The sequence below is a fragment of the Danio aesculapii genome, chromosome 23 (genome assembly GCF_903798145.1).
Source record: "Danio aesculapii chromosome 23, fDanAes4.1, whole genome shotgun sequence".
Classification (NCBI taxonomy): Eukaryota; Metazoa; Chordata; class Actinopteri; order Cypriniformes; family Danionidae; genus Danio; species Danio aesculapii.
The window spans coordinates 24,216,677-24,243,669 of NC_079457.1; the positions used below are offsets into that span (position 1 = coordinate 24,216,677).

Genomic DNA, 26,993 nt, shown 5'->3' on the forward strand with positions numbered 1-26,993 from the left:
GGCCAGTTCATGACTGCCAGTGTTTTATCAGCTGATTTTCTTTCTAATGATTCACAGATAATTATACATGGTCATTATAGCATTGCTAAAACTATGCCTAAGGGATTACATCACTATCATAAACACAAGCAAAATGTGGATGGAGAACTTTATTATCTTCACACAAGACTCCTGATTGTGTAGATTCCTATTGAACTATCTGTATTTTGCCAGCAAACTTTATTGATATGATGGCAACTTAATCCAAATCCAAAAACTACATTTTTTACTTGTACATTTGTGTATATATTTTATTTTACCACATTCTATTCCATGAAATGTACTTTGTTTACGAAAAATAAATGTGCAAGTGGCACAAGGAAGTTCAAGCAAATGGTGTCTTGGAATGTTTATCAGTTTCAGTAGGTGCAATATTTATGCTCTAACTGACTGAGGTCGGCGGACAAAAGGAAAAGAAAGGCAAACAGATTCACGTGGCCATAATTTATCACTTCCTGCTCAGGAACGGTTAAACCAACACGCCCTACAGAATAACCGTCAGAAACCTAAGCCCTGCAGCGACGGGTCCTGTAAAACGCTCACACACACATAAACCGATCCATTGTGTGTGTTTTGCAGGAACAAATTTTCAGCTTCCTAGTTCCAGGGGTTTTCAAGAAAAAACCAACGTCAAGCTGTTTATTATTAAACCTTAATGACAGAAGGAATGTATGAAGAGGCAAGGAAACCAAATCTAGGTCAGCAACTGTTTGCTTGTGCAAGGTGAAATGAGGAGTCGAATGCAATTAGTTGAAAGTTCCCAGTGTATGTTTATTAATCAATAACTAATGGCATATTGTCATTTGAGACGCAAGTCATTACATGAGCCGTATTTTCCAGGGCAGAAGGCATTTTAGGCTGAATCAGTGCAAGAGGGAACACAGTCTTTACCACACGAGGACAGTCAACACGACACGATTCAGATCAAACCAACTGAGATTAAAAAAACCACCAACAGAGAATTCAAGTAAAGAGAAGACAAATTATGATAAAGCAAGCAGATAGCTTCATAACTGTTGATGTTTTGTATAATAATAATAATAATGATGATGATGACAAATCATTCTAAAACAAGATGCTAAACATCTGTGAATATTTCCATCACTGTTTTAACAAAGAAATCAAATGTACAATTTACAACAAATCAATAACTGACCAAGAAAAAGAAAGCTCTATAAACGTAAAACACCACACTGATGGCAAATCAACACGTAAGACGAAAATCAAAATTAAAATATACACCTCTGAACAACATTCTGGCAGACACAACACTTTGCAGCAGTTCGAACTGAATTTCAAGTCTTAATATGTCACTCAATTTTCAACCTTTCACAGAGGCTAAATGAAAACAAACAAACAGTAGCGCATTGCTCTCACACGACCGTGTACAGAAATCACAATTAAAATCACTCAGTCATTCCACAATGATTATCATATGCAGTGAAATTGCTTTTACTTTTGCGGACGGTTAAAGGTTTCAAACTTCCAAGTGCAAACATGTTTTACCAGGGCCTCCTTCTGAAAACGTACTGCAGCTCTTCAGCACATGACATCACAGATCCCATCATGTGGCCCAAACTAACACCACTTTCACAGTCAGACGCTGTGGTTTAATCACATACATCATACTCTGCTTCATCTAAGCCCACACACACACACACACACTGCTGTTCAAAAGATCTGAGTTTGAATGAAGTCTGTCTGATATTCTCACTAAGACAATGTTTATTTGATTAAGAAAGAAAAGAGTGCAAAAATGCTAAATTGTGGAATATTATTTACAATTAACTCATTCATTTAAAATAGTATTCATCCCTGTGATGTCAAAGCTTAAATTGAGTTCATGATCATTCTGAAATCATTCTAGTATAATGATATACGTATTCATTCATTACTGGGAAACACACATGCACTCTTACATGCACTACGGCCACTTTAATTTATTCAATTTACCTACAGCACATGTCTTTGGATTGAGGGGAAACCAGAGCACTCGAGGAAACCTACGCAAACACGGGGAAAACATGCAAGCTCCACACAGAAATGCCAAATGGTCGAGCTGGGGCTCGATCCAGCAACCTTCTTACTGTGAGGTGACAGTGCTAACCACTGAGCCACTGTGTCGCCATGATATACTTATTATTTTTATAATTCTTTTTGATTGTTTGATTGATAGACAAATAAAAAACAACGTTTATTTAAAAACTGTTGTAACATTCTAGATATTATTACATCCAGTAAAAGTCATAGACTGCAAAAAATGCTTTTCTTACTTGTCTGATTTCTAGTCCAAATACCCAAAATTCTTAAACAAAGAAGCATTTTCAAGACAAGTAAAAAAAATAAATAAATTTGTTTTTAGAAATAATAAGTCACAATTAAGCAAGTTTTTTTAAATAAGCTAAATAATCTGCAAATGGGGTAAGTAGAATAATCATTTTCGGTTTGAGATAAGATTATTTTACTTTTATTATTTTTATTTCAAATTAATTTCAGATTATTATTATTAGGGATGGTCAAATTGCTCATATTTCCCAAATTATGTTTAACAGAGCAAGGAAATTTTCACAGTATGTCTGATAATATTTTTTCTTCTGAAGAAAGTCTTATTTGTTTTATTTTGGCTACAATAATAGCAGTTTTTAATTTTTAAAAAAAGCCTTTTTAAGGTCAAAATTATTGGCCCCTTTAAGCTATATATATTTTTAGATAGTCAAAACAAAACATCATTATACAATAACTTGTCTAATCAAGTTAACCCAGTTAAACCTTTAAATGTCACTTTAAGCTGAATAGAAGTGTCTACAAAAATATCTAGTAAAATATTATGTATTGTCATCATGACAAAGATAAAATAAGTCAGTTTTTAGAAATGAGTTATTAAAACTATTATGTTTAGAAATGTGGCTTAGAAATGTTCTGTTTCTCTCCATTAAACAGAAATTGGGGAAAAAAATAAACGGGGCGGCTAATAATTTAGGGGGTTTAATAATTCTGACTTCAAGTGTGTGTGCATATATATATATATATATATAAATGTATAAATATAAATATATATATATATATATATATATATATATATATATATATATATATATATATATATATATATATATATATATAACATCTCAAGAAAATGCTTCTTGATTTAAGAATTTGTAGGTATTTGGACTGGAAAAAACTAAAACTAAAAATTAAGAAAAGCCTTTTTGCACTGAAGACATCATAGAATAAGCATAGGATCTTAGAAACTAATTGAGTGTATATAATCATCTTTTATATATGCATGTATATCACTCATAGACAAACCAATGTGTAGCTTATTTTTATGAAAACCCTTTTTAGGATTCTTTGACATACAAAGTTCAAATGAAGAGAATTTATTTCAAATTAAAATGTTTGTAGTTCTAAAGATTGATTATTTTAAATCACTTTAATGCATCCACACTGAATACAGTTCAATTCTGTTAAAGAACATAAAAATATATCATATACTGACCCCATACTTTTGAACAGTAGTGCGTGTGTATATATATATAACATCTTATGACATCACTGCTGACCTCACCCAATAATAGCCTGGATGTCTGGATTACGGCCATCTTTTAAATTACTTTTTTTTTTTGCTCTACACAAATCTACTCTTTAATCTTCGCCGAGGGCCATCTGGCCTGCCTCATTTTTAGCTGAAGTCTCCACCGAAATCCTGTTCACGTCAATGGCTCAGCTGACATCCTGACATTTCCCCCTCCCTTGTAAACGTCTAGTAATACCACGTTTTCATTTTACGTTATTTCATTCAAAGGCCTCCTCAGTGCAATCACAACCCCCTATTGACGTAAAAAAAAGCTTTATCGGGCTATTTATAACACTGCAATACACACATACCCTGTTGACATGTGATAAAAGAGCTTAATGAGTCTCCTCAGAGGAAATGTGGAATAATACAGTCAAAGACATTAAAAGAAATGCATTACATAAAAAACGCCAGGCCTATTTCATAATCACATTCACAAACATCACCACAGAAAATAAAACTGCTCTAAAGGAATCATAGTTGCAAACGAAATGACTATTAACAAAACAAAATGAATCCGAAAAAAAGGCTCACCTGATGTTTTCAGAACGAATCAAGCCTACTCACAAGGGAGGAGCTTACTGATGAAGAGGCAGCCTGATTGGTTGATAAGCCTTAGATTGACAGTAGCACTTGACTGTTGGTTAGCCTAGAGGTAATGCTCAATAAAACAGCATCAAAAGCACAAGCTTTCACAAGTATGACGTACAGGCTGCTAATTGGCACATACTGTAAAGATTCTACCAAACTGTACCGAATCAGTCCATTTGAAAAACACCTACTTACAGGGTATCCAATACATTGGTCAATCTCTGACCAATCAACTCCTCTAAAAAGAAACCCGGGATTCTTGAGTCTCAGGAAGTGTACTTTTCTTCTTAAAACCACCATAAGCATCATTAAGCAGAGCGCGAATGACTGCTGCTTGCGAGATACTGAGAGATATAAATATTAAAGGTCTTTGGTTACAGTAGACGACATCCATTAGACAAAGCAAGGTCTTGGAAAGAGCCGTAGACAGCATGGAAAGAGCGTAGCTTCATCCAAAGTTACGTCGCTGAGTGTAAATATTCATATTTCATATATACTTCACACATATACAAACCATCATGTAGCTTAGTGCAGGCTTGCTAGACTAGAAGTGGGGAGAGAAAGCACCGAGACACACACATCCATAGCGGGAACAATTTCGGCTGCTGATCAGGCACTTAGTTTTGGAGTGTGGTTTTTCAGTCAGGAAATGAGCTGTTGGAGATCTCAGCAAACCTCCAGCCAAACAGCATCGCCTAAGGATTGGTGCTGCTGGTCCTCCCCCCCCAGTGGCTTAATCCAGTGTCACTCCATGATCTGGTGCTTCTGAACAGCATCTCTGCTGGAACTGTACAGAAAAAAACGAGAGTATTTAGAGACGCATTAGGAGGCACTTTCACACATGTCTTGGTTCTTTTGCAAGTGTGACGTGTTAGTTCAGGCAGTAGAGTGATTATCTGCTGAATTGGTTGCTATAGTGATGATGTAGGCGTCGGTGAGATGCCAAATGGTATTATTCCACAAGGCCAAGTTGTCAGTATAGAGAGAAAAGGAAAGAATATTATGCTTTAGGGAATACATCACCCTTTGATGAAAGATTTTTTTCTGTTTAAAAAGATCTAAACTAGAGGTCTGCATCAGCTGCGGGACCCGACCAGATTTCTTGAATAAATTTCCGAATAAAACATGGTAGCAGTCTGTAGTTACTCTGTGTAATTTGAACGGGAGCAGGTGGTCTAACAATATAGCGTTCTCTAACAAGAGAGCGTGCATCCGCCGTGGTGCTGTACTGTGTGTGTGTGTTTATGTGTGTGTGAATGAGTGAGAGCGTGCGCATCCGCCATTATGCTGTGTGTGTCGCTTGTTATAGGCTGTCCGGACTCTAGCATCCAGCTGGGTGTTTTTTGGGAGGCCTATTCAATCGCTATACATCTTACGAAATCTTTCGTTGGCCCAATATGTACCTGCTATGTGTATAGAAATAATGCTGATATGACATATGAAACACAGTCAGTAGTTGTCAAATATATTGAGTGGATGTGTTGAGTGGAAAAAAATATGTTATGTTATTAGTAATTTAAAAATGATCATTAAATGTGATCTTCAATGTAATTTACTATGCCTAATAAATGAGTAAAATGCTGTGTATTATAATGCACACATCACAAACCAGCGACCTTCTTGCTGTGAGGCGATTGTGCTACCCACTGCGCCACCGTGACACCCTTAATATAATTAAAGTAAAACATTTCTATTGCTGAATACTAATGCGAAAGATTGTGGGTTCGATTCAGGACTTGCAAGAATCGCAAAAATTTGAAGCAATATAAGTCAGTTTGGATAAAAATGCCTGTTGAATGCATAAATATGCATGTAAATATAAATATATTTAACATTGTATTATTTAAAAACGCTCCATTCAGTCTTCAGTGTCAAAAGATCTTTCAGATATCATTTTAATATGCTGTTTAGTGATCTAGAAACACTTTGATTATCAACTTGATTATTGATAATTTGATATTTAATATTGAAACTAATTCTTTAGACAATAAAAAGTTTTAAATATAATGTACAAACAATGTAAAAAAAAGATTTGTATTTTTTTCATCATTTAATATATTTTAATTTATGCATTTAATCATTTATAAAGAACTTATTCATCAAACATGACATTTACTAACATCTAAAAGCATCAGCAGTTGGTGATTTTCCTTTAAAGTGTGGTGTTATTTTCGAGGCCATGTGGTAAACGGTGCTGTTCTGTAAGATTACACTTTTCTGCTGGTGGGCTGCAACAAAGACACAACTCTCACCCCCATCTGTTCCTTACTGTCTGTCTCCTACTCATTCACTGCACACAACTTTGTGTTTAAACATCCTTGGTGGCAGGTCTACAGTGTGTGTATGTGTGTGTGCACATTGGCATGGCTGCAAATGTGTAACACTATGAAAGCGAGGGTGGAAAACATACTCCCAGAGTCCCTGAGACAGCAGCCCACGTGGCTTATCTCCTGGTGTTACTGCTGGTGGAGCCCTTTGGATTTTTGATGTTCAGATTCTCATACACACTGGAGTCGTCATTCATTCTGTGCAAGAAAACAAGTGTGTTACTGAAATAAAGATGACTGAAAACACATCTATTCAATGCCAGGGGTGACACTGAAGACTATAAAAGCCTATTTTCTGTAACCAATTTTGATTTGACAAATAATATTACTTAAATAAGTAATATTAATACTAAAAAATTAAGTAAAATAAAATAAAAGCACTACATTAATGGTGTTCTAACAGATACCACTACTTACATTTTTTACATAATTTAACTGAATCTCATACAACCCTGCTGAATTCAATTATGCAGTATAAAAATAACCAAACAGATTTCAGTGTAAAAGATCATTTTATTAAGATACATAATTTTAAATCCTATAAAAATTGTGAAACTATAAAAGAGTGAAAATCTATTAAACACATACTAAAACCCATACATTTCAATTAAAATGAAAAATAAGATGTAAAATAATTCTCTGATGTACCTAGAGTGTGTTTGTGAAGTTTCAGCTCAAAAATGCCACAAATAATTGTATATATTTATTTGAAACTGCCATGTATAGGCTTTGATCCTAAATGTGCCGTTTGGTGACTGTCACTTTAATTCAGATGAGATTGTGTTCTCAGCTCTCTCTTTTCAAAAGAGGGTGGAGCTACAAACACATATGGGTCAGCATAGCAACGAATTCAAAACAGGACTCAAAGCAGAAAAACTGAAAAGAAGGAAGTCTATGGAGACTACTGTGTTCCTTTGTGAATCCTAAAACTTCACATTTATGATGCCTCTTAGTCGCTGACTTAGGCTCAATCCCAATTCTATTTTTGATCATAGCTGTACTGTGCATTTACACTGTGGCCATATTCATCTATGAAAACACACAAAAACAACATTAACATTATAGCAGACACTGTAAAAAGGCCATTCCCAGCCACTAGACTTTTCTGACAGGGTATTCGAGTGTCATCGAGTGACAGAATGTTGTGGGACTGCTATACAGGAGTTATTATTAGGCATTATAGATAGAAAAATTTTGCGGTTTTTATTTTAGCATTTAAAAAACACGAACGATAAATATTAATGAATATATTATGAATATGAATACATATATATGGTTATGAATTTATGAAAAATATGCAATGTTTGTTGTAAAAATTGATAATAATGACAAAAAAATACTAATTTGTTCATCTCCTGACTTGTGCAGCCATGCTGTCATTGCGGATGGTGTATTCTGGGAAATTTTCATACCCCTTGGTTTCAAGAGTTCACACTTAGCTGATGATTAATTATAAGCTTGTTTGGCATGCTGTCCCGGGAGAGAGCCCTGAGCTCATAAGATCCTCGAGCCCGGGGCTCCCTCCCGTTGCAAGGCGAGAGGGGAGTTTGAGCTCAGGTAGATCTCGAGAACTCCCCCGCTGTAATAACCAATGAACAGCCAGTGATTGCTCTTGAGAGATAACCGTTTACTAGGAGCATGTCTATAGTGCCGGTTTGGATTAGTCAATTAACTTATGTTGCATGTTTTTTTGGACGGTGGGAGGAAACCGGGGAACCCGGGGGAAACCCACGTGAGCACGGGGAGAAAATGCTAACTCCGCACAGAAATGTCTGCTGGTTTGGTAAAGCCTGGAACCAGAGACATTCTTGCTGTGAGGCAACAGTGCTAAGCACTGGGCCACCGTGTCACCCATCTAGGAAGGAGGAGGAGTAGGGCTGGATGGGGGGATTCTTCAAAACGAAGATAGCGGTGGTACGTAACCCAGGGTATTTGTAGTAGCTTAGGAGTCGTCTGATTGGTGCATTGATAATTGGATAATGCGGATCCAGCCACTAGCAATCATAAGCACGTGATCCTCTCGAAATTAGTTTATAACTAAACTTCACTTCGAGTGTGGTCCTGAAAAATCTACTTTCCGAGGGCTATCTAGACCTTCCACTTAGCCCTACGCCTTCAAGCTAAAGAGGATTGGGACACCCCTACTCCTACCCCTTCATGTGAACGCGCAAAACAAGGGGTTGGTGTAAGGGGAAGGGCTTTACATATTAAGTCAATGCAAAGACGGGAATAGACATCTTGCGGCACGATACGAGCGAATGAGGCGGCGCGATTGACGTGATTCGCACGAATAAAGTGGCGCAAGTTGAGCGATTTGATGCTCTTAATGCATGTTTCGTGCAAATCGCTCGAGTTGGAAAATCTCTGCTTGAGCGGATATTTGCACCGCGTTAAACAATCAGGAGCTTTCTCTTGTAGGGGAGTGATTATGACGTAGCGTCTGACGTAGCTGAAAATCCTCTAGCCTAGACCAGACAACAGTTTATCAAACTGGGCTCGGCTCAGTCGAAAGCACCGCTGAAACATTCCATCATCCAGGTATAGTCTCTGAAGGGAGCAGAGCTGGGTGCACCTCTGAATGGATCTAGTGGACTCGGCTCCAAACGAATCGACGCTGTTTTTCACCCATCATAAAGCACATGCGCACAGCTATTCCCTCCATAAAATCCATGTTAGCCATTTAGCAATGAAGCTAGAGCCACTGGGCAGACAGAAACCCTGCCCATGACGTGAATCTGCGTCTATTGTGAAGTAAATTTGATGTGTGAATGAAGCGGATTTGACGCGCGAATGAAGCGAATAAACTCAAAATGTTCACGTATCTATTTACAGGCGAATAGCACAATTTATTTGCGTGTTCCATGTCTGATGTGAACACAGCATAAGGGGTAGAATTGGGATTGGGCCCTAGTACAGCTGGTTAAAACTCTAATGGCAGATGGCTGCTTCTCACTTAGGTCTGTCTATGCTAATGAGGCAGAGATCGTCACTAATGGATGGGACTTTCCCCTTTCTCATGACACATGCAAAGGGAGAATGTCAATCAAAGTGTGTCTGCAGACTGTTTTTATGAAGTGTTATTATAAAAAAAAATTTAATTTAAGGCTGAAAATATTCATATACTATTCACACACAACTGTATTTAAACCCCTTCATAAAAGTGAGTTTTGATAATAAGTCCCCTTTAAGACATCTGTGATAGGTAAAATGTTTTAATACACTTTTGAATGAAGTTTACATGGAGGCTGCATTTATTTGATAAAAAATAAACAAAAAAATACTAGAATGTGAAAACTGAATGATTGCAGCGGGTGCTGGAAAGGGTGACGGTGAAAGTTTCAAAATCAAAACTGACACACTTATCAAGCTTGATGTACTAAAGTCAATACTCATATCGTGTTTATTGCTCTACAACGACTGGCTCACAGCAGCGTCAGAAGCCTTTTGACGGAAAATGATTCACTTAGCAACAAATACCTTTAGAATTGAGGAAGTGTGGGAGACGGTTTACCTAAAGAAGCTCATTAACTGTCTTCCAGTAACAATACTGTGTGGGATATGTTTCTAAGTGCATGTGTTCTGTGTAAATGACAGGAAACGAGCACTTACACAGATGAAGAGCGAGACGAGCTCATGTTAGGCTTGGCTCTGGCATTTGTCATCTGTGGGTATTTGATGTTGGAGTATTCCCTCTCCTTCGTTTTATTCCTCTGAAAAGGTCAAGAAAGGAATCGTCAAGCCAAAAATTCATTTGATAAAAATAAGGCTTGTCAAATAGCATTCCTTGTAGTAAATGTGGTAATACATTCAGGTTTACTCATACAAAAGTTTAAGATGGGAAATATATTGCACCATAAGAGCGATGCTGCCTACAACAAAAGGCAACAAATTATTGTAGGCAATATCTCAAACAGCACTTAAAAATAAGAACGGCTGTGCTTGTGTCTGGTTTGGGGGAATTTTGCTAGATCTAAAACAACGTTTCTCATGCCTATTCAGAAATATGTTACATTAAAAAAACACTTTTAATAATAATAATAATAATAATAATAATAATATAACTATAATATATATATATATAACAACAATATAAAAACAGAAAAACATTGGGTAACACTTTATTTTGATGGTCCATTTGAGTATTAGTAGACTGTCTGCTTTATATATGTTAATACTACTCCTTCAACAGACATTTAACTGACTATAAGAAACTTATAGTACGTGTCAACTTACACTAACCCTAACCCCAACCTAACAGTCTACTTATAATGTAATATTTGGCAATTAGTTGGCATGTAGATACAATGTAACTTAAATTCAACAAACTGATCATCAAAATAAAGTGTGATTAAACATTAATTTATAAAGTCTGTTTCTGAACAGCAGATCTGCATATGGTAATTTCTAAAGGCTATTTCTGAATTATATTTTAAAATATATTAAAAGAGAAAATAGTTATTTTAATATTAAGTCATTAAAAATTAATTTGTCAATGTATTTATGTTTAATGTAAAAAAAAAAAAAAAAAAAAAAAAAAAAAAAAAATAATAATATATATATATATATATATATATATATATATATATATATATATATATATATATATATATATATATATATATATATATATATATATATATATATATATATATATATATATATATATATATGTATAATGTTTTTTTAATCATTTTAGCTTTTAGTGATAGTTCTACCAGGAAGACATAATTTCACATCACTCATCACAATCAGTTCCAACCAATAGCCACGAGACACGAGAAATACCTAATGTCATGTCCCTTATCACAATCAGTTCCAACCATTATCCACGAGACACAAGGAATATATAAGCTGTCCATTCATTTCATTAATTTGGTTGCAAATACTGATGCGGACGTTCACCCACTATACTCCCCACCGCCACCTGTCCAGGGGGCTGAGCTCCGCCCCTGCCTTCGTCCTCAGCAGCCATAGCTGCATCAAAAAACTTTCGATTCAAGTTACGGACAGGGCCTCCTCCAAAGAAATCCTATGTTTTGTTAAATCATACTTTTTGTCAAACTATACTCATCAAAAAATGTAATTCAGTATCATATTCATCTCACTGGTCTTTCAGGTAGAACTGAACAATTCTAAGAACATGCAAAAATTCTCTTGTCTTCCCTCTGTTAAACAGAAATTGGGGGAAAACATAAACAGGGGGGCTATTAATTCAGGGGGGGCTGATAATTCCAAGTTCAACTGTACATCACAACATCACATTGATTTGATTTACTGTAATATGTAGTGTTTAAGCACCTGCTCCTCCTCCAGTCTCTTCTGAGCAGTATCAATGTATTGCTGAACAGCCATGTAGATGAACTTGTACTGAGCTTCAGTCTGAACCATACCAGACCGCTGCTGCCGCACTCTCTGAATCGTCTTTGGGATGTCAATGTCACAGTCCAGCCCTTAGAGAATCAGTTCAGCCGTGTTAAATGTTGTCAATGACAGACAAAAAATACACCTCAGGGATAATTCTGTATGAAACGCTTACCTTGTCTATTTATGATGTCGATAAGGATGTCAATCACGATAATTGTGCCTGTTCTTCCAATCCCTGCACTAGAATGACAGCAACAGTGGGACATTTAGATTCTGAAGCACAGCTTTTAAATACAGTGCTCAGCATGAATAAGTACACCCTCTTTTGAAAATGAATATTTTTGTCCATTTCTCAGTGAATATAGCTCATAATTTTGTTGCATTAATACAAACCAGTTTTATTATACAGTTATATATATTAAAATAAGAGGCTGATCACCTTACATCTTTAGTAATAGAAAGATAAAACATTTAAATTCAAACAACTTACTGTAATATATATATATTTAACATTTTTCCTCAACATATTATTTAGGGTGTACTAATTTTTGGACTGTGACCTTCCTTTAGTTAGATTAGTTCCAGTTTCTTTGACTTTCGAACTGACCAGTCTAATGTTTATGCACATATAGTATATTATTGAATATATTATTATAAAGTATTTGAGTATAAAGTATCAATATCAAGTATCACTGATATTGGTATAAAGTATATGAATTTAAAGAGAGATCTGTGAGGGATCTGTTTTTATTTATTGCGATAAGGCACTAGAAGGTGAAAAGACTTTTGCAGAAATACCCAGATATAACTCATCAATACCATAGACAGTAAAAGGTTAATGAGGAGCCAAACAGTCATTCATTTATATTTGTTTTTGCACCAAACCCTATAATTTACCCCAGAACACTTGGAATATACCGCACTAGGGTTGACCTGCATTTCTGTAAGTCTAAAAATATATATTTTTTTGTGAGCTATTTTCTTCTTCCCTGAAAAACACCACAGTAAAATGACTACATTTATCTTGGTTTTAAAATATAGTTGTGTGTCATTGTAAGTTACAGTAGAAAAAATATCCAACCATAATATTCATCGAGAGATTTTTTCCTCACTGATCATGACTGCATGGACAAACCAAAGCAACAAGTGTGAATTAAGTAATCAGCAACACTTGTCAACCAAACGTCCTGTTCAAAGCTTCCTGAACGAACATGAAATACAAGTTCAATATGCACTAAATCCAGTTTGTCTAGCCTAACAAAGGAACTGTCATTGTATATATGATCTGTTATATTCAGTTCGTTATATTTTACCACATTGTATAACTCCAAGCAGTGCAGGTTCAGTACCAGTTGAAAACGACAAACTTACAGGCGATTAAAAATTCTTATCATCTAATGTCACTGTAAAATAGGCTGTCCAATTCATTTTAATCAATGTTTATGTAACCTAATAGTAGTGAATGTATATCTCTTGTGACCTGCATTGTCCTGGAAAAATCCCACAGCAGATCAGTAACCAGGTGGTCACCCTATACGACATGTTACGTGATAGTAACTAAGACACAAGGTTTCTCAGAATAATGTGTATAGCAGAAAAATATCCAACCATCTGGTTGCATTATATGGAAAAATGATTGTTAACGTAATATTAGTTTATGCAATATTCATATCACTACACATTTAAATTCAATTTCACATTATGTGCCAAGCTATTGTGTGTTGCATGCATTCAGTAGCTTTTTTAAATTGACCAGTCAGGTGAGGTCTTACTCTGCCAAAGTTGCCAAGTCCACAGTTTTTACTTCTAACCACTTGATGTGGGTTATTTTTTTAAGTTTTTGCATTTTATATATATATATATATATATATATATATATATATATATATATATATATATATATATATATATATATATATATATATATATATATATATATATATATATATATACATACATACATACATACATACATATATATATATATATATACATACATACATATATATATATATATATATATATATATATATATATATATATATATATATATATATATATACATACATACATATATATATATATAATATATATATACATATATATATATATATATATATATATATATATATATATATATATATATATATATACATATATATATATATATATACATATATATATATATATATACATATATATATATATATATATATATATATATATATATATATATATATATATATATATATATATGGCTGGGTTGAAATATTTCACTCTACCAAATTTATCATTTATTTATTTTTACAGATGATTAAAAACTGCTAGGATGATGAAAAAGAGTAAGCACACTTTTGTGAGGTGCAGGGGCACTAGAGGCTGCTTTTATGGTTGGCAGATTGGGAGGACTTTTTAGGATTGTTGCTTAAATATAGCTGTAAAAGTATTCTACAGAAAAAAATTCTGTCCATTTGAAATTGTATTCATATCTTGAGTGTTGGGCAGCACGGTGGTGCAGTGAGTAGCACAATCGCCTCACAGCAAGAAGACCCCAGGGCGACCCCAGATTAATAAAGGGACTAAGCCAGCCGAAATAAAAATGAATGAATGAATGATTGAATTAATAAATATTGAATGTTAAATCAATATTTTTAAAATACAAAGACTTATTTATTATTATTATTATTATTTTTATTATGCATTTATTTTTAAGTTTGGGGTTCACTTTCCTCTGGAGTTATTCTGCATTTGCCTGCATTTGAACTGGATGGCACATGGCAGTCACATGAGATTTATTTTTCCGATAACATAATCTTATAATTATTATTATAGAGATATTTTCAAAGAAGAAACCATGTATAATCCATACAGTGATGTAAAATATGTATTTTAATGGCGATCAAATGGGAGATGGCAAGTTTTGACTTGTGATATTATTGGTATATTTTTGATTGCCCATCAGGCTAGTTTTGGGGTATTTTGGATGACCATTGGGGTTTTATTGCAAAAACCTGGCAACCGTGATACCCACCTACCTAGTAGACGCTATTAGGCTATTGGCTAGACCAGCCACAAAGGTGGACATATAGAGCAGCAGACAACTAAAAATAAACACTAAATGACAGAAGTGACAGCAGTATATAAGAATCAAAATATTTTTGGGTTTTCAGTCATTCACAGTGTTTTAAAATCTAATGTTTTAAGCTTAAATTAGATTTAATTACCTCAGAAAAACATCTATTACCTGTTTATTTGAGTATGATCATTAAACTAACAAATGATTTTTAAAAATAGCTACATTTCTTAAGGCAAATGATATCACAAGAACTATTGTTATTGCAATACTGTTCAAAAAACATCACTGATTGAATATTTTCCCTAAATATGGACCTTTAATTCGAATCCTCTTTTTGTGTTTGGCAAAAGAAAGAATAGCATATAGCATTTGAACAAAACCACGGTGAATAAATAATAAGACAATTGTCTTTTTTGGGGAGGAACAACTGTCTCTTTAAGACTACATTGTTCAAAATAATGAATACATCTAAGGAGAAGCGAGTGAGGTGTGTAGTACCTGCAGTGAACCACTATGGGTCCGCTCTCTGGAATGGCGCTCTGGGTTCGGTTCACTTGCTCCAGGAAGCTCAACACCCCTCCAGGTTCATTGGGAACACCGTGATCAGGCCAGCTCAGGTACTGATAGTGCCAGATACACCTGGGAGGCTCTCTCTGTAATTGCAAAAATGTTTTATTTATTTATGCCATATCACCAACATTGTCTATATACATGGCAACATCGGTTATAAATATTCTGTTTATAATTTACAATCATAATAAATATTAATAAACATGGATTATATAAAAACATATAGATAACAACTACACTGATAAAAAGTCACGAGCACTTTAAATTTGACCAATGATAAATAGTGTAAAATATAAAAAGGAGGCACATTTTCTAAACATTTCCACTAAAATATTTCCTAAATAAAAATGTTCTCAAATATAATTTGAAAATATACATTCTATTAAGATACGTTTTATAGTCAAACTATTCTTGCATAAGTCACCAATAGGTTTCAATTCCCCTTTCGATAAATATGAGTGTGTAAGTCTTGAGGGAATTACAAAAAAACAAACATCAAATGATTGTTTGCAAAATGAAGCAAAACTACATCCAACTTAGATTTGTAAAGTAAAGTAATCCAAATTTAAAGTAAGTGAGAAGATTCTCTCCAAGCTGCTACTGTAAACAACAAGGTCAGAGGTTATGAACTGCCTCTAGCTGCAACATGTCATCTGTCATCACAATGCTCTTACCCTGTCTAGACGCGTGACTTCAAGCTCTCGCCGTATGTAGTCCTGAGCTGTGTGTTCTTCAATGTTCTTCACACACACCTTCCCAAACTCCTTTGTTGAATTCAAGTCTGGCCAGTACCGCACACATTTATTCTATAGGCAGAAATTCAATCTTCAGTTTACAAAAAATAAATCTGTGTTGCCCATATAGCTACAGCACATGAATGGATTCTCAATCTTCTCAAATTATGCATTAAATATTTGGTAACACTTTACAATAAGGTTCATTAGTTAATGCATTTACTAACATGAACAACACTTGTACAGCATTTATTAATCATAATTGAACATTTACTAATGCAATATTAACATCCAAGTCCATGCTAGTTAACATGAGGTAACCTGAACTAACAATGAACAACTGTATTTTCATTAACTAACGTTAACTAACATGAACAAATACTGTAGTAAATGTATTGTTCATCGTTTGTTCATGTTAGTAATAGCATTAATTAACATGAACTAATGAAACTTATTGTAAAGTGTGACCAAATATTTTTTTAAATGTCGTCAGATAGCGCTGCATCTGAATAAAAGAAGAATCACATTTTTTGTTCAAAATAATAATCATGTTTCATCCACGATTCTGAACTGACAAATTAAAGGAATAGTTCAAAAGTTCCCAAATAGATCATCCTCTGTTTTTCTGATGAACACAAAAAAAGTTATATTGAAAAATGTTGGAAAAAACAACCATTGAGTTTCATAGTATTTTATGTTCCTACTATGGATCTCAATGGCTTCATAATATCTTGCTTTGTGTTTAACAGAAGAAAAGAAATTCATTAAAGTTCATAACCAATTAAGTATGAGTAAATGGCGAGGAAGCTTATGTTTTTTTTGGGAACATTAACAAAATTTCACGTAATATACTAGTTTTGGACACAATGTTAATTTAATTAGTTAATTAATTCCTATCGGTTTGAATGACTGATTTAAACACTGGCTTATGTAGACCTCACTTGTTTCATCACTGGATGAATCAGCCTTTTTGAATGACTCTCTTGAATAAACAAGTCAATGACAAATACATTTTAGACAGTAACTTATCGCCACCTTTTGGCGTAACACTGTAATTTATACGAACATTATTCATAAAATAATGTTATTTTCAAAAAGTGATTTAGTTTATTTTGCTGTGCAATATTCACCAGTGGTTACATTACACTTCAATCACAGAACTTCTGTAATAATTTGATTAATAATGATACTGTGAGGTTGAAATAACCAAAGACCGGGGCGGTTTCATAATTTTATGCCAGGTGCTCTTTCAGAATGTCTGTTGTGCATTTGTCAAAGGTTTATTGTCACTGTATGGGTGATTGAATTGAGATTGACATATATAATATAATATAATATAATATAATATAATATAATATAATATAATATAATATAATATAATATAATATAATATAATATAATATAATATAATATAATATAATATAATATAATATAATATGAGCAATATCAAACGAGTAGCAATGTGATATGGCTGTATATCGGCACTGGTGGGAGGCGTGTGTTATGTCCCACCAACTGTTGTATAAAATAAAATGTTATATAACATTATATAATATAATACAAACACACAATTTATAAATAAATAAATTAATAAATGACCAATTAACAGATGAATGAACGAATGAATGAATGAATGAACCAATGTACAATGTTTTCATCCTGGACCTCACCCGTCCTCTCTCCATCTCCTTGGTTGTCATGACAATAACGTGTGTATTTTCCTGATAAACCATTTTCCAGAAGTCCAGGACTGTGTTCTGAAGGCAGCCCTGAGTAGCGATGAACACTTTACCTTCATCCATATGACGTCCTTCTTCATTCACGCTCTAAATGAAAAAAGAAGAAAATCAATGAGGATAAAAAGAACATGCAATGTCTAAATTATTGATCGCAACTCAACAACACAGCAAAAGCTTGACATTCAGATTGACGTGTAATCATTACGGGTCTTACTCGGATATAGTTAGCGTTGATGTAATCGGATCCGGGAACATCAGGATCCGCTTCCTTGATCTGCACTCGAGTGGTGTCAACTGCAACCCAGAAAATGATGATCAAAGCATGAACAAGAGCCCTGGAGATTACCGTTGCATTATGAAACATGTCTCTCCCATTATGAAACCTGAAAAATACAGCACGTTACTCACATGGTAGTATATTCTTATATCTGTTTTTGTTTTTATTCTCTGGTCTCTGCCCCTCTTTCCTAGGGTAAAGGAGTTTACATTCTTGTTGCTGTAAAACCTGCAGAACCACAAGAGACAAAATAAAAGGTGTGGATGAAATGTGGCTCCATGTACAGACTTAATGTTTAGTTATAAAATGTCCATTAATTAACAGATTCTGTATTTTGTAATTCACAAGCGTTCTCTGCTTATTTGCTGACTGAATTTAGATTATGGAACCTTTATCTCTGCCCTGTGAACCTTTCATATTGAAAATTCAACTGTGCAGTTTATCAAAGTGACTTTTATTGACATTTTAGCACTTTGAAACAATATACTGTATAATAAATAATATATAGAGATCTAGCTATTTTTCAACATAAAAATGCTGTTGGAGGAAAGATCAAGGTCCCATAATGCAATTCAAAAGCATAAATAAATAAAAAGATGACAGTGTTTGATGGATAACAACTGTTTCATCCAATCAATGTCTGTGATATCATTAGGTTTAAAACAGCTCTTCAAAAGTTGCAAAAGGAGTAAAATGTAATAAAAATATATATATTTTTAGTCATGCAATTCATATAAGATCGTGATGTCCTTTTATCATTTGAACAATTTATGCATACATTGTCATGAGCCCCTAATAACATCTCTGGGGGCTCTTAGAATCGCCCTAACTCCTAACTCCCAAGCGGCGCCCCTGCTTATATCCAAACTTATGCATAGCCGCCAAAATTGTATTTTTGGTTGCTCTTTGCATCTAGACCAGGCATGGGCAAACTCGATCCTCGAGGGCCGGTGTCCCTGCAGAGTTTTGCTCCAACACTAATCAAACACACCTGAACACCCTAATTAGTGTCTTCAAGATCACTAGAAAGCTACAAGCAGGTGTGTTTGATTAGGGTTGGTGCAAAACTATGCAGGGACACCGGCCCTCCAGGATCGAGTTTGCCCATCCCTGATCTAGACCCTTCTCACTATAAATGTATAGCTTTTTTGCATCCATTAAACGTAACATTTCAAAGAAAACCATTCACTTTTTATTTTCACGAAAGATTTTGATATGCATGTGAACTCTTTTAAGAAAGTCTAATAATTCTATTGGTTTTTGTAAGTCTTATAAAATTACATAATATGATGTGATTTAGGTTATGTAACCCTCCTTATCTGTGTGTTCCTAACTTTGCAAAAGTTTTTTCTTTGCTTAATAATAAAAAGGTTGCAAGAAGACAATAATAATAATAAAAAATAAATAAAATAATAATAATAATAATAATAAAAAAAATAATAATAATCACTAGTCTGCTTGTAAAGCCTTATTATTGTGATGAAATACAATACATATTCACTTTATACCTATATTTTTACACCTTTAGAATAAGTTATACAGTCAAACCCAGAAATTATTTGTACAACAGATATTACAGTACAGTAATATATATATATATATATATATATATATATATATATATATATATATATATATATATATATATATATATATATATATATATATATATATATATATATATATATATATATATTACTAGTGGGTGCAAGATACTGTAGTTCATTTTAACGTTACAATTGAGGTTCCCAAAATAAAGTAAACTGTGACATTATACACCAAAACTGTTTATACGGTGGACTAAAAACCAACAAGAACTGAAGAAACTGCTGCAGAAAATACTGAATTTAAGGTTTGCATGAAGCTGACTGAAAGCAGAGACTACAGGCTGGCACTGTGTCAAAAGGTGGAAAAAAATCTATTGATAATTGTGCAAATATTGTCAGATTAACAAATGCACTATCCTAAATTGTTTTTGTTGATTGGTAGAAATAACATTATGTAATGGTTATCTTAGCCAAAGTTAAGTTGGCATTATAGCAATGAGTTTGTCCTGACACAGTTTAACTAAACCACAGTGAATAAACTGTGATAATGTGAGAATGTCCTTGAATCATTTTTTGGTTTCACTGTAACTTGGGTTTATAAGGGTGAGCTTGCCAAAAGAAGATATTCTGAAAAATGCTGGTAGCTTGAACCCATTGACTTTCATTGTAAATGTTTTCCAACTATGGAAGTCAATGGTTACTGGTTTTCAGCTTTTCTTCCATATTCAACAGAAACATACACAGGTTTAAAAACCACATGAGGGAGAGTAAATGATGAGGTAATTTCCATTTTTGGTTGAACTATCCCTTTAAAATCACATACATCCAGACTTTGCTGTGTAATGAGAATGTCAGCACCCCCTACAGGAATGTCCCGTTTTTCTGGACAGCTTCCACCCTACAGGAACTGCAGTTTAAGAGGTCAGCGAGCAGAGAGGCTTTTTATAAACAACTCTCATATCAAACAGCGGAAAATCCAGTCTATCCTCAAACAAAAACCTGGACTGAATCATTATATCCCATGACTGTAACAGAAAATATGAGCAGACAAATGCACACGGACAGAAATACCTCAAATTCTTCCCAGAAGCCTTGTTTGGGTTTCTCGGAGTTGTCGGCAACTTTATTTAGTTCGCGTACCCTGTTCTCAATGTTTGCGGCGTTTATCCTTGTGGCATTGAATGGCTTGAACATGAAAAGAAGAGAGCAAAAATTAGAAAAATGTAACTCTAAAAGATGAAAATGTGGCATGTAAGTAATAAAAAATTAGGAGTGAGGCAAAATACACTTTGAGTAAACATTTTGTTGTAAAACTAAATATATATCATTATGCTTTAAGATTCATATATTAAACTGATACAGTATGCATTTACAGTACGTTTTCAAAAGTTTGGGTATTTTTAGTTTTTGAAAGACATCTCTAATTAAGACTGCATATATTTGATCCAAAATGCAGTGAAAATTTCCCATATGATTTATAGTTATAAAATTTATTACTTAGAAAATATTGTTATAAATGATAAAATATTAGAATATAAAATTATTATTAATTGCATTTTTGTTGTTGTTTCAGAATCAGAATCAGAAAGAGCTTTATTGCCAGGTATGTTCACACATACTGTACGAGGAATTTGTTTTCGTGACAGAGCTTCTACAGTGCAACAGGATAACAGAGACAGGACAAAAAACAGATAATAAATATATTTTTTAAAAATACAAGTAAGTAGTGAACGCAATATACAAATTGACGAGTGTATGTACGTGTTTATTACTATATACAACGTTATATGTGCAGCTGTTATGTGCAAATTGGCATGTTTAGCATTATTACTTAAATACTCAGTGATCCTTAAGATATATATAAATATGCTGATTTGCTGCTCAAAGGTACATTTCTTCAGTGGTGTTAAGTAACAAATTACAAATACTCAAACTACTGTAAATGAGTAGTTTTTCTTAGGAATTGTAATTTACTAAGTAGTTTTAAAAATATGTACTTTTACTTTCCTTTGAGTACGTTTAGAGCAGTATCGGTACTTTTACTCCACTACTTTCCTTCAACATGCAGTCACTACTTTATTATTTCCTGTCTATGGGGATTTAAGCAGGTTACATTTTGCTTGGACTACATTTTTGCTTGGAAATGAAAATCATGTTGATGTCAGAACCCAACGTCAGGCCGATGCCAGTGTCCAACATCCAACCTAAAATCAACCAAATATCAACGTCTAATGATGTTACAGCTTGACGTTGTGTGGATGTTACCACTATGATGTCTATCAGATGTTGGACTTTGGTTGCCATACCTGATGAATAAATGCCAGTGTTTGACATCAATATGACGTTGGTTTAAGATGTTAGCGCAAAGTTGGATTTTGGTTACTTTCCAAGAACCTAAAATCAACCCAATACTAATGTCATTTGTTGTAGTTATTGGACATCAAAATAACAACGTCATTTGATGTTGTTATTGAACATCAAAATAACGTCCTTAGACGCTGGCTAAACATTCAGTTTTGGTCACCTGACATCACAACCTAAATCTAACCTAATATTAACATCTTATGACGTTGTGTGCCTGCTGGGCAATAACTAAATGCATTACAGAATGTTACGTTTACACACATCCACAAATTACATGTAAATGCATCAGCTTTTCACAGTGTAATACTCACTACTCTTGAGTACTTTTAAAAGGACTACTTTTTACTCATACTTTGAGTAATATTTACAACATACACTTTTACTCTACTCGCACTACATTTTTGGGCAAGTACTTTTATCTAAGTATGATTTTTCAGTACTCTTTCCACCACTGCACTTCTGAATATTATCAAAGTTGAAAACAATGAATATTTTCTTGTAGAATTTGACATTTTTCATGATTCCTTTCTAACTAAAAAGTTTAAACAATTAAATAAAATGTATTAAAATAGAAACATTTTGTAAGATTATAAATTTCCTTGTCACTTTGTAAATTTAGTGCATAAATAAAAGTAATGTTTCTTTAAAAAAAATAATACAAAAGATCCAAACCTTTGAAAGGTACTTGTTTTGCATTCGCAGCTACTGTAATAGCTTGTCTGGGAGAAAACGAGTTGCTTTCAGGCTTGGTTTGATTTACTCACCTGTTTAAGGTGCACAACAATTCCACTCTTCTCGACCATGGGGTTTTTCTTATAATGCTCCACTAAATCTGCTAAGGTGTCAAACCTCTCCCCTCCTCCTACATCATATTTCCCATCCTGGTAAAACACATAAAAAATGTTTCTTTTAAAATAGACGTTTCTTTTCATCTTTTTTTCCTTGAGGAAATAGTGAAATGTTACCCTATATTTTACCTGATAACGGATCATGACATGCGTGACTTTAGTCTTGCGGTCTACGTTTTCATGCTTTTCTTCATTAGTGAGGACGGAAAGCACAAAGTCCCCTGGTTTACTTTGACTCTCTCTCACCAGGAAGCTTCCGGATTTACCCTTCTCTGTAAGGAGCTTTTCAGCATCTCTCCCCGAGAGATGTCCATGATACCACCTGACAACAGGCAAAACACAAGCCACAGAAGTTCTCATTAATGGGTCTCCTGTTCCTGAAAATACATATTCGTTCACACTTGTAGCTCAATTCTGTCGGTTTGTTTGGTCCAGACAAAAGAAAAAGAGAAAGAAAACTATACACTAACCGGGTTAGCTTTGTGTTAGCATTTTTCTTAGCATTTAGCATTTTTTTTTTGGACCAAACATAAAGCTACATAAAAAATGTATGTAATTTTTTTTTGCAGTAGAACATATAAAGTCTATATGTGTCATAGTTTTTTAAATCAGTTGTAAACTCAAGAAAAACTTTTAAAAGAGTCAAAATACCCCCAGAAATTCGTCAATCGCACACAGCTGAAGCTGAAAACAGTTAAAAACTTGCTGTAAAAAGACTTTTTGTTTCTGTTGCCTGTATTGATCTGCAATGGGCAAAATCGTGACGATGATGAGAAAACTGGTTTGCTTGCGAATTTTGTCTTGTGACATCACATCCTGTTTTTGGTTTGTTTTGATGCCTTGAAAACAGACTAAGCCATCTTTTCAGGGTACTGGTTCACTTGTTTAATGTGTACTAAGGTCTGGATAGCAGTGATTATTACACTTATTCACCACACTAATACTGTACTAGGGCTTTAATCATACCATCTAACCAACCAAGCGTGAACACTTGCAGAAAAAAAGAAAAAGAAAGCATATATGCTTCCTGCTGTTTCAGATGTAAACATTTCTGTAAATGTTGTGATTATTAATAAAACATCTCTCCCACCCAAAAACATCTACTATTTTAATTGTCGACCACCAAAATGTTTTCAGATTTTTACTTTAAATGCACATTCCAACTTTCACTATAGAAACTATAGCATAAACTTTAGTTTGCGGTTGGAAAATGAGCAGAGGTGTCTGTAGAGATCTTGTAAAAGTAAAGAGAGTTAGAGCTGTTGTGATATGAGGATATGTGTAGGGAGGTGTTTGCTAACAAACTGGAAAAACCACAAAAACACACATATAGAATATAATCTTTAGATGTAAATATGATGTCTATCACCTACAACATGTCATGTGTGTGTCAAGGGCAAAACAACCCTGTCTGCAGGAAAAAATAGAGCAAAAAACATCTATGTTTCAGATAACTTTAGTGAAAAAATAAAAGGTCAAAATATGGGTTAAATCATTTTCATTTTATCATTCAGCAAAATATATATTTATGTGAAAATAAAATAACAATGTTATATTAAACAATAAGCAAAAATACTACATTTTTAGTACAGATGAAGTCAGAATTATTAAAGCCCCTTTGATTTTTAAATATTTCCAGTGCAAGAAAATTTTCACAGTATGTCTGATAATATTTTTTTCTTCTGGAGAAAGTCTTATTTGTTTTATTTTGGCTAAAATAAAAGCAGCTTTTATTTTTTTAAAAGCTTTTTAAGGTCAAAATTATCAGCCCCTTCAAGTTATGTTTTTTCGATAGTCTACAGAACAAACCATCATTTTACAATAACCTGCCTAATTACCCTAACCTGCCTAGTTAACCTAGTTAAGCCTTTAAATGTCACCTTAAGCTGTACAGAAGTGTCTTGAAAATATCTAGTGAAATATTATTTACTGTCATCATGGCAAAGATAATATAAATCAGTTATCAGAAATTATTCATTTATTTAATTATTAAAACTATTATGTTTAGAAATGTGTTAAAAAAATCTTCTCTTCGTTAAACAGAAATTAGGGAAAAAATAAACAAGCAGGCTAATAATAAAAGACTTCAACTGTATGTCAAATGATTAAAATGTGTGTGACGTAACCAAGTGGCTTGGAGTATAGTGCTGTATTAGAAAATTTCAAATGAGAATTAAAAGGTATTTTAAAATGGAGTCTTTTAATATTTCATCAAACAATTATTTTCCTAAATGTATATGACAATGGGTGTCTTGAGTAAATCAGGTTAAAAAACAACAACAACTACTAAATGTAAATCTGTATGACACTTGTATTGCCTTCATGTTTTAAAGGCATCTTTGACCCATATATAAACACTAACATTTCACAGAATACAGGATGTTGCACCATACACGCCACAGAAACATCAAACGCAAATATTTACATAGGTGAAGGAAGTAACAAAGTATACTAGACCCAAAAAAAATAGTCTGGACCTCAAACACATAAATGTCAAACAGAAAGAAGAAACACAAACTGTTGACCATAAAAAAAATCAATGCAAGCACAAACAAGTTCTGACAAACAAACCACAGCACTTTCTTTCCAATGATGTTTGAACACTAGGGGGCAGGATTTATTCTGTCCACTCAATTTTAGGTCTAGGTAGAGATTTGGAAAGATTGTACCTCTCAGATGTGGGGTCTTTGCAGTTGAGTGGGTATTTGAGCTCAATAACATCTCCATTGCGTTCCCTCAGGAGGTCGTGCTGCTCGGTGTAATACTGGACCAGCTCAGCCAGCGTGGCGAACTTCTCCCCTCCGTACAGGTCATAATAGTCCCCCGAGTTCTGGATTTTAATGTGGGTGACCTCATCGTTCCTCCTGCCCAGAACAAACAGATGGAGACGCGACGGGGAAAGAGCAGGGGGTGTGGAGATGAAGGATGACAGACAGGATGGAAAAGATGGAAAAGACAGATAACAGTTAGAAGGATGGCGTTGAAAACTGGCATGTTAAACAGGGTAAATGCTGAGGTACATAATAATAGGGTAAATATAAGAGATGAAGCTGAGAATTATAAATAAATAAAGTGAAATCACTGTCTAGTTAATGATTTTATACATTTATAGCAAACATAAAAATAACATTTGAATATTTGAGCAACAATATAAAGCATATCTGATACAGGCCTACATCAAGTTTACTTTTCAATTAAAATTTTTTAATTCTGTCATTTTTATGGTCACATATTGTGACATCATATCCTGTTTTTTGTTTGTTTTGATGCCATTGTCATTCATATTTCAGCCGTAGCGCATCAGAGATCATTTGAAAACGGACTGAGAGCCATCTTTTCAGGGTATTGGTCCACTTGTTTAATGTGCACTAAGCTCTGGATAGCAGTGATTATTACACTTGTCCATTACACTAATATTGTACCAGGGTTTTATTCATACCAACCTACCAAATTGGAACACTCCCGAAAAGAAAAAACAAACAAATGTAAGCAGATGGATAACAGTTAGAATGATGGTGTTGAAAACTGACATGTTAGACACGGTAAATGCTGAAGTAGGGTTGTCGCGATACTATTAATTCATCTTATGATACTATACCAGCTGAAGTATCACAATATCAAGTAGTATTGCGATACTGTAATTCATAACTCGAATTATAAAGACAATTGTCAGAAATACTATATTTTATGTTATAATAGGCCTACTTGAATTTAGTTCATAATTCCCTTATTATTGAAAAAGTATTATTTGCACGTTACTTCACCTAAAATGTATTCATTCTTTTTGTTTATTTTGTAGATAACTGACCAAGAAAGATACATTAAAATAAAGATACAAATGATACCAAATGAAACTTGTTTCAAAATAAGCATTTTGTCAACAAAATTAGGCTATATAAGTGGTCAAAAATTGTTTCAATGTTTCCTGTTGCTATTTTGG

At 33.8% G+C, this 26,993-nt stretch overlaps 1 protein-coding gene across 2 annotated transcripts in view; it reads right to left on the reverse strand.

Moving 5' to 3' along the window:
- Nucleotides 1–3,179: 3,179 nt before the first annotated feature.
- ptpn11b (protein tyrosine phosphatase non-receptor type 11b) overlaps nucleotides 3,180–26,993 on the reverse strand; it is a 73,514-nt gene continuing 49,700 nt past the window's right edge. For both annotated transcript variants that reach the window (XM_056449254.1, XM_056449255.1), the window contains exons 3-16: nucleotides 25,723–25,917; nucleotides 23,183–23,375; nucleotides 22,970–23,086; nucleotides 20,913–21,026; nucleotides 18,426–18,522; nucleotides 18,232–18,311; nucleotides 17,949–18,104; nucleotides 16,219–16,350; nucleotides 15,473–15,627; nucleotides 12,071–12,138; nucleotides 11,833–11,984; nucleotides 10,144–10,244; nucleotides 6,618–6,732; nucleotides 3,180–4,994 (exon numbers count right to left, since the gene is read on the reverse strand). In XM_056449254.1, the coding sequence (XP_056305229.1) occupies nucleotides 6,651–6,732; nucleotides 10,144–10,244; nucleotides 11,833–11,984; nucleotides 12,071–12,138; nucleotides 15,473–15,627; nucleotides 16,219–16,350; nucleotides 17,949–18,104; nucleotides 18,232–18,311; nucleotides 18,426–18,522; nucleotides 20,913–21,026; nucleotides 22,970–23,086; nucleotides 23,183–23,375; nucleotides 25,723–25,917 (1,642 nt within the window). In that variant the 3' untranslated portion in view covers nucleotides 3,180–4,994; nucleotides 6,618–6,650. The remainder of the gene's footprint in view (nucleotides 4,995–6,617; nucleotides 6,733–10,143; nucleotides 10,245–11,832; nucleotides 11,985–12,070; nucleotides 12,139–15,472; nucleotides 15,628–16,218; nucleotides 16,351–17,948; nucleotides 18,105–18,231; nucleotides 18,312–18,425; nucleotides 18,523–20,912; nucleotides 21,027–22,969; nucleotides 23,087–23,182; nucleotides 23,376–25,722; nucleotides 25,918–26,993) is intronic.